The 13,585-nt window shown below is 50.4% G+C and overlaps 1 protein-coding gene across 2 annotated transcripts in view; it reads left to right on the top strand.

Moving 5' to 3' along the window:
* The window catches only part of LOC135279444 (hydrocephalus-inducing protein homolog), a 28,079-nt gene extending 15,301 nt beyond the window's left edge, over positions 1 to 12,778 (top strand). Inside the window, exons 18-28 of one of the 2 annotated variants that reach the window (XM_064386835.1) lie at positions 534 to 772; positions 1,118 to 1,373; positions 2,351 to 2,494; positions 2,661 to 2,804; positions 3,292 to 3,605; positions 3,788 to 3,971; positions 5,093 to 5,191; positions 7,772 to 7,981; positions 9,170 to 9,295; positions 11,445 to 11,622; positions 12,089 to 12,778. In XM_064386835.1, the coding sequence (XP_064242905.1) occupies positions 534 to 772; positions 1,118 to 1,373; positions 2,351 to 2,494; positions 2,661 to 2,804; positions 3,292 to 3,605; positions 3,788 to 3,971; positions 5,093 to 5,191; positions 7,772 to 7,981; positions 9,170 to 9,295; positions 11,445 to 11,622; positions 12,089 to 12,333 (2,139 nt within the window). In that variant the 3' untranslated portion in view covers positions 12,334 to 12,778. The remainder of the gene's footprint in view (positions 1 to 533; positions 773 to 1,117; positions 1,374 to 2,350; positions 2,495 to 2,660; positions 2,805 to 3,291; positions 3,606 to 3,787; positions 3,972 to 5,092; positions 5,192 to 7,771; positions 7,982 to 9,169; positions 9,296 to 11,444; positions 11,623 to 12,088) is intronic. The other variant, XM_064386834.1, reaches the window with a different exon arrangement.
* Positions 12,779 to 13,585: the final 807 nt, after the last annotated feature.

Genomic DNA, 13,585 nt, shown 5'->3' with positions numbered 1-13,585 from the left:
ATCATGGGGAGTGAGGGCTTCAGTCCTTTAGGGGGTATTGAGAAGCATTGATGGCCCCTTGGGAAAGGAGACTTTGGGTTTTTGCTCAGCTGGTTTGCAGTTATTCTTCAAGGTTTCAGCAGCGCCCTCCAGCTGTGTGGCTGCTGGGCTGGGATTTGAGCAGTCCTGCCTTCTTCCAGCCGTGAGCCTTTGTGCAGACCCAGCTCTGCTGTCGGGAAGCCAGCAGAGAGTGAATAGCTTCCCTTGGCAAGCACTCCAAAGAGAGCCGGCAGGGGGAATTGCCTCCTCCTGAGGAGGAGCATCCCTTGGGTTGAGCAAAATGGGGCTAATGACCTGAGTGTGTTAAAGGAAGGTAAAATACAGGTTGTATAAGCTCTTGGGGAGTTGCTGTGCTGGACACCATAGCTTACATTTAGGGAAATTAAACATGTATGGTTTTTATACTCACCTCTTTAGCCTTCCTGTTTCCTGCACCTCACAGCAGAGCGGGATCCATGGCTTCCATCTAAGTTTGTGTTTGGCTTGTCTTCCAGCCTGGGAAAGACTCCTGCTGGAGGATTGAGCCCAGTCATGGAGTGGTCCCCCCTAAACGTGACATATCCGTGACTGTCATAGCAAACCTGAATGACACAGTGAAATTCCGGGAGAAGGTGAAGGTGTTCATTGAGAACAGCTATACGACCATCATCTCTCTCCAGGCTGTGGGCATTGGCACCACAATTGTCACGGACAAACCTCTCACTCCGAAGCTGGACTTGAAGTCCCACTTCAGGTAGGAGGCTCTAGAAACTTTCACATCTCCTGTGCGTTCAGCAAGGAACAATTTTTCCATAGTCCTTCAGGCTAGATCTTCAGTACTCAAGGTCCCAGCTCTGAAGCCACAGGAATTCCTTTAGAAATATGTCATCCGAGAGTTGCTAGGTATCCTGGAAAGCCACAGAAATGGAAAAGCTGGAAGACCTGGCAGGGCTGAAGCTTTGAGCCTGGGCAGCCTTTTGGGTAGAGGTTTTATTGCAGAGTGTGCAGTCAGGGAATGGCATCAGGGTGAAGCTGAAGCTGAGTGATGCCAGGGAAATAACAGCTCCTGTGACATTTTCCATCTCTGCTTCTCTTCCAGCTTTACTCCCTGCTATTTCCATTTCAAAGTGACAAACAGAGGACGACGCATGCATCGGCTGTACTGGAACACAGAAGGTTTCCGCACGCGCTGGCGCCGTGATCGCGCCCCTGCCCTCGGTGGCACCAAAAGCAAAGGTGCTTCCCCGATGCCCAGACCTGGCAGCCCCGTGTTCAGGCTGTGGCCGCCGCAGGTGGACCTGATGCCGGGCCAGAGTGCGGACATGGTGCTGGAAGGCTGCTCCAGCACTGCCCAGGTGAGGCCCCTGCCAAGGGCTGAGCCTTCCCCTGCGATCCCCTCCACTGCGGCTTCTTCTGCAGCCCCTTGACATTTGCCTGGCAAAAGGAGCAAGTGCCTTCAAGAAACTGTTTTAAGGCCATTCTTTTCAGTTGCTTTCCTTGCTGGCCACCGTCAGTTGCTAAGGCTCTTTTGTGTTTCCCTAGCTACCATAAACCCAACTTGCTGATCCCAAAATACAGGCTGAAGGAGGTACTGCTCCTTTGGGCAAACAGGGCTTACCTGTGTCATGTGCTGAGGCAGAAAGGAAGAGCAGAGCAAAGAAGTTGCGCTTAGACTAGAAGCCCAGGCAGGAAGCAAATTAAACTACTGTCAAGTGGTTTTTCTGAGGGAAGCAGGGAGTAAAACAAAAGCCCTGTGAATGGCAGGAGTGTCTGGGAGCAGCATTGCTTTTCCTCTGAAGACAAACATGGGCACAGGGCTGGTCTAGCTATGAGTCCTGGAGGGGGAAAACACAGTGTGCCAGCTCTGATGATCACTGTGATGTCCATCCAGGCAGGAACTGTTCCCAGGGATCATGAGAATTGGCAAACTGACTTTGGTCAACTTATCTATTACTGCTTGCCCCAGTCTCTCAGCCAGCCCAGGGACAGCCAGGTTTTGCAGCACCCCTGGAGAGCAACTCAGAAGGGGAGATTTTAGCAGAGTCTGGAGCGTTCTCCTACCTGGACTTTCCTTTCCAGGGGAAATGGAACTCTGCAGAGAAGCTGCCAGCTAAGTCTGGTGTGCATTCCCTGGCTGCGGGACCCTGGGCACAGATATTTAGAACAAATAGGTGGGAGCTCAGAAAGAAAAAAGAGCTATTGAGGAGAGCAGAGACTAATTAGAGTCCCTAATAACAAGTGACAGGAATAGGGCCCATGGGTGGGTGGCAAGCCAGTGTGGGGTGCTGGGTCTGCCAGCACACACTGGGAGACAAGTGAATCTTGTATGCAGGAGGTGAAGGAGCGGCTGCTGTGTCAGGCTTTGGTGGGGAAAGAGATAACAAAGAAACAGATAATGCAAGTGGATGTCACCTGCAACTTCATTTGCCCTGTTCTGCAAATGTCTTCCAGAGCAATCACTTTCTGTGTGGTAAAGGTAAGTCTCCAGATTGCATCCTGGCATTTAAAGATGTAACTCTTAAATTGGCTGGAAGTAAATAGAAATAGATGCATTTCTGGCGTTGTAAAATGTGAAATGCATTGGAAGGGGAAGGAGGTCTATGGCACTTGAGATTGTTTTTCCTTGTCTCCTGTTTCTGTAGGAGCCCAGTGATGTCCTGACACAGCACTACAAGCCTTTTTCTTTAAAAAACACCAGCCCTCTGCCAGTCAGCATTGTGCTGGACTTGGAGCAGCCATTCCTGATCTGCAATGTGGACTGGCAGCCTCTCCCTGCAGATTCCAAGGTGCGCCTCTGTGGGCTTGTTCAGTGGGGTTTGAGGAGGAGGGATGTGGTGGTGCACTTCTATTGGGAGGTCCTGGAGTTGAGAAGTTTATTCTGTGGTGTCAGCAGTGGATTGGCCTGAGCTGAATCCGTAGAGCTGCTGAAGGAATCAAAATCTTATCTGAATTGGTAACATCCATGCTGGCTGTAAAACATGAGGAGAGGGGAGCAGGAAAGCAGATCAAGGCAAGCCATGCAGTAAAGGTGTCTCCTGGAAAGCATGCCAGCTCTCCAGCAGCCATCCCCTTGTATTGCTGCTGAGCACAGGAACAGGAGCCTGAGGGAATCCTGGGCTGGACTGTGGTGCCTGCAGTCAGACCCCAGCTGTACAGCAATGAACCATGAACTGAGAAGCCCATGCTGGGTCACACTGAACGTTTACTGTTTCCTGCTGTCAAGACCTTGGGACGTCATCCACAGGTGATTAATTATTGTTCATGTCCTTGCAGCCCATAACACTGGATGTAGGGGAGGAACTTCATCTCTGCATCCAGTTTAACCCAGCTTATGAGAAGAATCTGCACAGCCGGGTGGTCAAGAGGGTTCTCAGGGTGCGCTTCATGAAGCATCCTCGTGAGGAGAAGATCACCGTTCGGGGAGAAGTCCACTTCCCCAATCTCCATCTCCAGGCCAAGGCCGTGGACTTTGGCTGCATCATAAACGACACTGAACAAGTGCTGCATATGGAGATGACCAACTGCAGCCCACTGGCCGTGGAATACCGCTGGTCATTCCTGGCGGACAGCCTGGCGAACACCATAAGGTAAGAGCATCATCCCTGTGCTGCTGGGAGCATGGACCTGCTCCAGCCTGGTTTTGGAGTGGCTGTTCCTGAGCTCACCACACCAGCACCCAGCCAGGGGCTGCATGGCCGTGAGGAGCTGCTCTTGCAGGCACCTCTCTCTCCCACTGCAGGTCCACCACCATAGTTATGTTCTTTTCCAGGTTCATCTCTCCACCACCTAAATTCAAACCCCAGTCATCAAAGAAGAAGGGAGTGTTTCCACGGAGATACTCCAAGACTGAAAGTGTGGATGAGCCAACTGAAACCCCAGAAACAATGCAGGATTCTGCTCAGGAGGACTCTGACCAGGAGCCAGCAGATGCAGAGGATTCCTTGGAAAAAGAGGTGGATTTTCTTGTGCACCTACCACTTGCTTTGCCTTCTCAAGTTGCCACCAAAAAGTCATACTCATGCCAACCTCCCTTTTTGCTGCCCTTCTGTCCTGTGCCCTGAAAGTGCCAGCTGGACATGGGGAGTCTGGGGAGGTAGAAATAGGAAAGTTTTGCTCACAGAAGCTCATTCAGACCCTACAGACCTGTGCTGAGTTTGGGATTTTTTGGCTTATTTTCTTTACAATATAACACGAGGTCTTTATCTGCATCATGATGAGAAGGCTTGCAGCTTCCGATGTGTGTCAATCCATGAAGAGTCCGGATCTCCACGGACCCCCTTGCCCACCCAGCCAGAGCACTCACATCTCTGCCTTCACCCAAAGCTGGCATTGCAGTGACAGCTCCAGGGCTGTCTTCTATAAAGCAAGACTTTGCAAAGTCACTGTCTCTTCCTCCAAACAAGGAAAAAGGCCTTTGATCTGCCAACTTGCCTGGTGAACATCAGTACTTTGGAATGGGAAGTGGCCCCTTGTTCTGCATCAGGGGGAACAGAGGCTGCTCATGCGGCAATAAAAAAAGAGATGTAAGGAAGCAGAAGAGTTTTTCAAAAACCCAGTATGGGCATTAAGTTTAAGGAGAAGGGTTATACCTGCTGACACACAAATACCAGTTGTTTCTACACTGCACAGTTTTTCTGAATCAGGAGAAACAAAGCCCTATAGATGCAATGAACAGTGTGGCTGAATGTTTTCAAACATTTCATCTTTATTTCCTGTTTGTTCCCATGTATACACAAGTAAATCAGGGAAATTCAAGTGGCATCCTGGAATCCTGGAATGGTTTGGCTTGGAAGGGACTTTCAGAGATTATGTAGTTGCAACCCTTCCTGCCTGAGAGCTGGGAGCACCCAGTTCCCTCACACAAGTCGGATGTAGGAAGTGCAGATGGAGCCCAGGTCTCATCTGTGGGTGGGCTTGGACCCACACTCAACTAATGGCCTGGACATTTTCACATTTGATTTGTGCCCAGGTCCCTCTTCAGCTGCTCCTGGTGTGGTGAGGTGGTGGAGCCTGCAGCAGAGTGATCTTGCTCAGACCAGCCAGCTCACTGCAGCCCGTGGTGCTTGTTTTCCAGGTGCTGTCATCCACTCCTGGGGAGTCTCGGAGCCCGGTGAGGATGAGGGGATTGAGTCAATTCTCCGAGACGGAGCACCCCAACGTGACAATGCCTCAGGTAAGTGGGAATTTGTCTCACATCCATGTTTCCAATGTGGGAAGCAGTTCTGTAGCCCCACTGCCACTGGTGGCCCTCAGCATTGCTCACAGGGGGGCCTCACATCCCTCCAAGTCCATCACAAAGCTCTGCTGAAGCAAGTGGTTACTGGAGAGGCCATGTGGGACCTTTTGTAGGGCTGCCCCAGGATGCTCCCTGTGCAGCACCTGTGGAGGGCATTGCTGCCATTTACCTCATCAGGTGGTTGACAGGACATTTTTGTAGGAACTTTGGCTGTAGCAGCTTGAGAGAACAGCATGTAAGTCAGAGAGATGGAGAAAGGCCTCAGAAGTCAGATGAGCCTTCCCCCATCTCCAAGGGCTCCCACCTCCATGTCGAGCCCCCACTCCCTGCCCAGAGGGGCCGGGGGGCCGCAGAGCGGGGCCGTGCGGATGGCCGAGCCCCAGCAGCCGATGCCCTGGACCACAGCAGCGGCAAAAGAAAGAACCCAAGCCCAGCAGTTTCTGCGGGGGAGCCACCAGACCATCAAAATGCAGTTATCAGCTTTGTCCGAGCTCCACACCTTTCCAAAACTGTTTTCCTCAGTTCTGTGACCTCCTTCCTTGGTCTTTCTCTCCCCTCACTGCTCCTTCTCCCTAATTCCATCCCTAACCTGCCCTCCCCTTAACAAACCCTCGGGAATCCACTCTGTCCTTCCAAATCCGGCACTGCAGCCACATGGCTAAGCCTCAGCATTTCACTGAATTGAAAATTCTACTTTATGATCTCCTTCCCCTGTTACTCCAAGAGCAGGATAATATCCTTCTCTGCAATCCATACCCCTTTTTTCCTTACTTTGGGTAGATCACTGGAAGCAAACTACCTTTCAGGGTACCCCAAAAAGGTTTTTCTTTCACAGAGTCCCTGGGTTCCTGTAACCTCTCCAGTTCCCAATCCCTATCCACTTGTTCTAGCTGACAAGAGCACGCCAGCTAGAACTTTTATCCTAAAACCCTCTAACCCTTTTATCATTCTTATCCAATACCTGTCCTCTCCATTTCCTTCCTGTCCCCATGAAGTAGTTTTTACAATTAAGCTTTTCTAGTTTGTGTGTGTTCGTATTGCCGATTGTCCTGTTTTCAGTTTTACAAAGCAGGGCCCTGTCAGGTCACAAGGGTAGATCCAAAGAGAAGCAGTTTTTGATTGTTTCTTTAATAGCGAGGGTTCAGACAGTATTAGACTGCTGAATCAAAATCGCTGTTGGGTTTGTGCTGTCCTCAGTAGGTTCTGAGGCTGACTGATAACCTAAAATGGTGTCTAGGAAAGTATTTTGATGGTTTTCGTGGGGAATGCTCCCTGAGTATAGGTTATAGCTGAAGCCAAATTTTTTTTCTTTTTGTTTTTCTTTTAATGACCTAAAACCGGGCGTCTTCTGGGTTAAACCGGTTGGAAGGTGAAAGCCCTGAGAGGGGGAGCAAAGCCGGCGCCTCAGCCTAAAGTGGGGGCTGCGGTGGTCCGAAAAGCCAGTTGGGAAAGGTTAGACACCATTGGGCCAATCATGTTGAAAAGGCCAATCCCAAAATTCTCATATGAGCTTAGTGCCAAAGGAAGCACTTGCTCATGCTTTAAATTCGCTTAAGATCTGCAATATGGACCCACATAACCTGTTTATTACAATTAAATGCTCATTATATCGTTGCTGCCTAAAAGCAGCAAAGCAAACATCAAATCAAATGGGCTGTTTAAAACTTAATTCTCACTGCTATTGTATTTATTTTAATGTTACAAAACTGTATAACTACTGTTTCATTTTTTAAACTGTTAATTATCATATTTCTCTTTATCTTTCTAACGTAAAAAAGGGTGAGGTGTAGTATTGCATTTTAATTAAATGGTATGCTCCCTCCAAAATGTATGGTATATCCCAAGCCTGTGGTCCTGCCCTGAGCCATCCTGTATCTGTAATCCCATTGGCATGAGTCTGATTCCGCGCCCACTTTCAATCTCCCTCTTAAACCGTGCCAGCAAGACCAGCCGCTCTCTTCGCCTTTTCCCCTCTCTTAGCCTTCCTCCCCTCTTGTCCCTTCCCTCGCCTAGGCTCCCCCTCCTTCCCCCTCCCCCTTCCCCCCTTCTCCCTCAGTAACCATGCTGTTCCCAGGGATGGGACCCCCAATAAACTCCCTCAGAAGCTGTGTGGAGTCTCCTTGCCTGCCTGCTGCTGCCAGCCAACTCACAGCCTAGGGGGCCCTCTGGGGACTCCCCGGGGTGCCCCCCCCCAAAAAAAACCGAACTACAACACACGTCTCCTGTTTTTCTGGAGATAGTGAGAAGTGTTTCCAAAGACAACTTCTGCAGCAGAGAGAATTTCTTGCTGCCAGGAAACATTCCAGTTGACTTTAATGTAGAGTATACTCATGGAGAAGTGATTATGGGAGAAGATTTTCCCACTAGTCAGTGGCATGGACACAGGATGAGATTAGGATGATTCTGGCTGTGTTTGGGGAATAGGCCCCTGCAGCTATGACTCTATTTCAAGACACAGCTGCTCTTCTGCATCCATTTCCACTCTCAACATGCTGATCTCTCCTCCCCTCCCTCCAGGTTTTTGATATCATGCCGCTGTGGGGAACGCTGCAGCCAGGAAAGAGCCAGAAGGTCACCTTCACCTTCTTTGGCCACGCCAACATCATCGCCCGTGCCACGGCGCTGTGCCGCGTGGAGGGAGGCCCCAGCTACAAGGTGGTGCTGAGCGGGCAGGCCTCGTGCCCCAGCTACCAACTGGACGTGGAGGAGATTGACTGGGGGCTGCAGGTACCACAGGCTTCTCCTGGCATCATGGCCACCTCCATCCCAGGCTCTCTCCCTCCCTTCTCAGCTGCTTTGCTGGCTCTGGGGCTTAGAATACAACCTGTGAGAGATATGTCCAGCATCCAGGCTGGTTTAAAGTGGCCATCTCCACCCCTGCCCTCCCTTCCCCCCGGCCCAGGGACATGGCACTGTCCTCTTCATGCACCTAACCCTGCCTCCTGGGGAACACAAGGGTCCCAGTGAAGATGTCTGGAGGGACATGTCCCTGAGATATCCCTCCACTGATCCGCTCCTAAAGCTTGAGCTCCAAGGAGATGCTTTTGTCAAATGCTCTTGCTTGATCCACAAAAGAATCCAGGGAAGAAGTTGGGCTTTCAGTCACTTCAGTGGCTGAAAGCAATATCCCAGAATAATCCCCACTTTCCTTCTTTTCAGTTTAAAGGCCACAGATACTTCCAGTTGCTGGCACTGCCTGTGTTGTCCTGTGTGTCTCTCTTGTCAGCTGTATGTTTCTTGCCAATATTTGTGTGCAGGTGCCTTTTCTTCTGGAATGCCTCTCAGAAATGCACTAACTTTTAGATACAGTTAAATGGGGACAGAGTTGTCAAAGCAGAACAGAACTGTTCATTAGTAATACTCCAGCTGAGCCAGGTGTGTGTCTCCCTGCCCCCAGAGATGAGCAAACACAGCCTCCAACAAAAAGGCAATGTTTCTGTCCCCTTTGTACCTGGCTGGGACAGTCCCTGTCCCCTTTCCCCTTGGAGAGGTACTCAGGAGCTTCCATTCTCTCTGACTGCCAACTTTTCTGTCCCCTCCCCTCTCATCCTCCTTCCTTTTGGCCAGGTCTTCAACCCTGTCCCTCTGCCAGCTCACAGCAACACCAACAAAGCAACCTGAACAAATCCAACCCACAAACAACAACATGTAGAACCAACAACTTTCATTCTTGAACTTCATAACCTTTTGGCTTCGTCTCACACATCTCAGTGCCACCTCCTCTCTTTCTCCTGGCTGTTGGTGACCCCTCAGAGTGCAGAGGACCTGGTCCTCTGGTTCATTTATTATTGGCCTTGACCACCTCTCTGTACTTGTGTGGTTTCATTGTGGCTGTGTGCTTTCAACGCCATTAAAGAGGAAGGAGATTGCACAGCATCAGGCCTGTATCTGTGACTTCTATCCTCCTCTCTGCAGGTGTTTAACAAAGTCCTCAAAGCAGGGATCACCCTGCGGAACAACGGGGTTATGAAATTCACCTACGTGGTGCAAGACTCCAGCACAAAGCCTCTGCCCGGGGTGCCCGTGGTCGTGCCCCGCAAGGTGAGTAGCACAAGCCATTGCCTGTGTCAGGCAGCCCAGGAGAGGATTAAAAGAAACAAGGGGGAAAAGAGAGGGAAAAAAGTCGGGGGGAAACCCCAAAGCCAGCCCTGAGAGATAGGGCTGTAAGCAATTGCTGCTGGGGGCAGAGAGGTCAAGCAAGTACTCACCTAATAGACTCCCCCATGGCCTTGGCTGGCAGGTGCCACTTGCCAGAGGCAGAAGTGCTCAGCTCTCTGGCTGTGCTGGTACTGGAGTTGGGTGCTGCTGGCTCTTCTGAAGATCACTTTCTTCCTTGTCCCTGCCTCCCTGCTGCCAGCACTAAGCAGTGTTTACATATTCCTTGCTTGGGCTTGAAGCTCCTTTACCAGAAATTGCACAGCCTCTGTGCTGGTCCCTCCCTCCTCCAGCTTTGCTTCTCTGCAGGAGCTTTGTGGGGCAGTGAGGGGACCAGAGAGGAGCAGGGCTGAAAGAGCATGGAGAAGAGGCTGCAGCATCCCCCCATGCTAGCTTCTCAGTCCTGCCTGGATGTCCTGGAGCTTCAGCAGTATTCATGCCTTTGGCCCCTTTGGAATGGGAAGGGGTGCTGTGGTGCCAGATTTCTTGGGCCCGACTGGCTCCTGACAGCCCCAGATAGCTGTGGAATCCGGGGTGTGGCTGTAGGGCACAGCTGCTCTAGGCACGGGTGGACTGTGTCCAGGGCAGGGATAAGGAACAGGGAGAGGTCTTCTGTATGTTTTCCAAAGGTGTTTATTCCCCAGAGGGTCAGGGACAGAAAGACACTCAACAAAGGCATACATCAGTTTATAAACGGTGCAGGTCCCAAGGGAGGATACACTCTTCAGCCAACTGGGAGAAACTGGGGGTGGAACACAAGTGGGAAATACAATGTCTAAACCAATAGAGGATTACAGAGGAGGAGAATCATTGAAAGAAACCAATGGGGCCTCGAAGGATACAAAATTCATAGGGAAGTTTCTAGAGAAAGGGACAGGCATGGGAAGGGATTGACATTCAGTGGGAGGAGGAACAGGGAACAAAAGGGCAGGTCTTTGGGGAGATGGACAACTGGGGCAAAACCACAGGGGGGAAAGAAACAGCCCATTGGTGATAAAATATGCTGTAACAATACAAAATGGGTGAGGGGCGTTTATAAAACTGACTACTAGGACCCAATTACAATCCAAAACACACATGGCCACAAAGGGGAAGCCAAATGGCTTTCTCATTATTTTGTGTATGTCTCGTGCAAGGGGTGCCCCGCTGGTGCCCTCCTCCTGTGGGCATCTGCAGACACAGCTCTGCGTGGGCCTGCACTCAGCTGCTGGAGCAGCATCCTGCCCCTGGCAGCTTGGCCAGGCTCCCTTTGGCTGCAGCTGTGTTGTGTGCTGGAGTAACTCAGGAGACCCAGGAGCAGGCTTTGTCCTGCTCAGCTGTTTCTCCCTGCACAGAGAACAGGAATGGGGAGCTGAGGGCCCAGCCTGGTGTGCAGGGGGGAGCCCAGGAAAGCTGCAGCTGAGTCTGTCACCCAGAGCTGTGTTTCCCTTCAGCCCCACTGCTGTGAGCCCAGCCTGGGACTTGGACAGCATTTCTGAAAGCACAAAGAGGAGGATGGCCCTTCCTGCCATCACTGTCATCCCCAGATCTCATCCAAGTCTCTGCTCCTGCATTTCCAGAGATGTATGTGTGCAGGAAACCATGAGTCAGGACGGTGTAACTGCAGAGGCAGAAGGTGTTTTTGCTGGGATCATTAATGAGGGGTCAGGCCCTTGGACATGAGCCTGGAATTGCTGATGTGCTGTGACAAGGGCTACTGGCCCTCCTGAGAGTGCAGGCACTTCACTCCTTTTGCGCAGAGCCTGGCAAAAGAGCTTTTCTTTTTTGGGCATGACCCTTGCTGGCAGAGGGCACATGTCACGAGCAGCAGAGCTGTGCTCCTGTCAGGCTGTGCTGGGGCTGCAGCCTTGTGAGAGCTCAGGACATGCTGCACCCCCGGGTTGGAGGCGCAAGCTTTTGGCACAAGGAAGGTAGAAAGTGAGGTGGTCTGATGTTTTCTTCTGGATGAGAACCTGTCTTCTCAGCCTGTCTGAGTCCTGAGCCATCCCACATCACACCTTTGATGCAGTCCCTCCCTCCTCTCCTGTCCCTGCAGGGCTCCATTGCACCTGGCAAGAAGCGAGTGCTGAAAGTCTCTTATCTGCCAGAAAAGCCAGGAGCGTTCCGCAGGACTTTCCAGGTCCAAGTGGCTCATCTGGAACCGGCAGAAATCGTCCTGAAAGGAAAGACGATCTTCCCTGGGGTTACCAAGTGCCTGCCCAGGATGCTGAAAGGTGAGCACTGTCTGTCATCTCCCAGGAAGTTCCCCTGCTTTTTCCCCCTACCTGCACTTAAGGCAGCTCACGCCATCTCCACAAGTCTGGAAGTTGCAGGGCTGCCAGACCAACACTTTGGCCTCTCTGGTTGCTTCCTGAGTTTTGAGTAGTTGAGTCCTTTTAGGCTTTTTCCCAGGATCTTGGAAGGGCCTGGAAAGATGATGGTAGGCAGAAAAGCTTGGGAAAGCCGTAAGAGAGGCTGGCAGGGCTATTGGCAGGGTTGGATGTGCATGACATTGCAGGGGATGAGATGATGCTCTGGGAGGAGAAAGCTAAGTAAGAATGAACATGAGGAGTCAGAGAGGAGCAGCAGCATCCATTGTTTCTGGGAGAGGCCAGTGTTGGGGAAGTGGGACTTCTCAGCTTAAATGGGATTGGCAATGTGCCTCGTCTTCTATTCATGGATATTTTTTTCCTTCAAAAGAGGAGAAGATACTGGAAGAGGAAGAAGAAAACCCAGAGAAAGAAGAAAAGGAAAGTGATGAATCATCTGTTGCCATGGAGTCACTGGTGGAGTCACTGATGGAGTCACTGATTGTCACAGCTGAACGACAGGCTAGTGTCCAACATCTCCCCAGGGGCTCTTCAGCTGAGGGGCTCCCCCAGCAGCATCCTGGGTCTGGTGGAAGAGGTGGGAGGGTTATTCCACTTGGGAAATTGGAGGAGTAGCAGCTGTGCTCCCTCCCTCAAAGTTGCCTTTGCTTGTGGCCAGCCCATGCTCCATGCTTTGAGCTCTCAGACAGATACTGCCATAATCAGATTATAAGATTTCTGGGCCACTTGCTGAATTTGGAGAGCTTGTGGTGTGTTCTCTTTTATGACTGAGAGAAATATTTGTATTCAAGTGTTTATACCTATAAAGTGAGCAGAATATTCAGAGTCAGTGAAGGGCCAAGCACTAGCAAACTCCTCTTCATTAGCTGTGTAAATGGCAAGAAGGGCAACTGAACTGGTGAACTTTGTGGTCTACAAATGGCCTTATTCATGATAGCCCTCATTTACTTTTTTATTGGTGTATGATTCCACAAAGCATTTCTCTCCTGTTCTGGAATGCAGAGGTTAAGCGGAAAAAAATACTGTTTAAAAACAAAAGCCTATTTCTATAGTTGTATAATGGGAATGACGTGGCTTCTTCTCCAGTGATACTGCCAACCTTGAGATTTCAGCTGAGGATAAAGAAACTGAATGATCCAAATATTCTTCAGAAGACAAACCTTGAGAAGTTCATGGAAAACCGGGAAGCTCTTTGAAGAACCTACTGAGCCATAAGAACCTCGAGGATTGGCATTGGCCCACCTCGTTTACCAATAAAGCAGGGAAAATTATGTCTTCTGGGAAGAAATCTGTGAATGCTGAACTCTGCCCAGGCATGGTGCAAATTTCATGAGATCCTGCGCAGCCTTTCTCTTCTCCCAGATGAAGCTTTTCAGGACAGAGAACTGGATTCCTTCCACCTCTGTGAAGCACCTGGAGCTCTTATAGCCAGCCTTAACCTCTACTTGAAGTCCCACCATGTCCCTTCCACTGGAATTGGATAGCTAATACTCTGAACCACATCATGAAGCCAGTGACACCCTTATGATGACATGGATGACAGTCTGATAGCAAACACGTTACCTTGGTGGGACTTCGGCCCAGATAACACTGGGGATTATAGTGGCAGACTCTGAAGTCTCGTGGTCAGGTGTGAGATGTATGACACTGATTATGTGCATCATTATGACTAAACTTAATGCTGATACAGAATCTCAATATTGTCAAAGCAGTATAAAATATAAGCAGGTCTACAGAGCTATAATATGAGCAGCTTTGGCTAGAAACAGAATCACAGAATCACAGAATCTCTAGGTTGGAAGAGACCTTCAAGATCATCGAGTCCAACCCATCCTATCTTATACCTCAACTAGGTCATGGCACTAAG

Source organism: Passer domesticus, chromosome 12 (genome assembly GCF_036417665.1).
Source record: "Passer domesticus isolate bPasDom1 chromosome 12, bPasDom1.hap1, whole genome shotgun sequence".
NCBI lineage: Eukaryota > Metazoa > Chordata > Aves > Passeriformes > Passeridae > Passer > Passer domesticus.
Note: the sequence above shows the minus strand (reverse complement) of the source record. Positions and strands in the feature narration are given on the sequence as shown.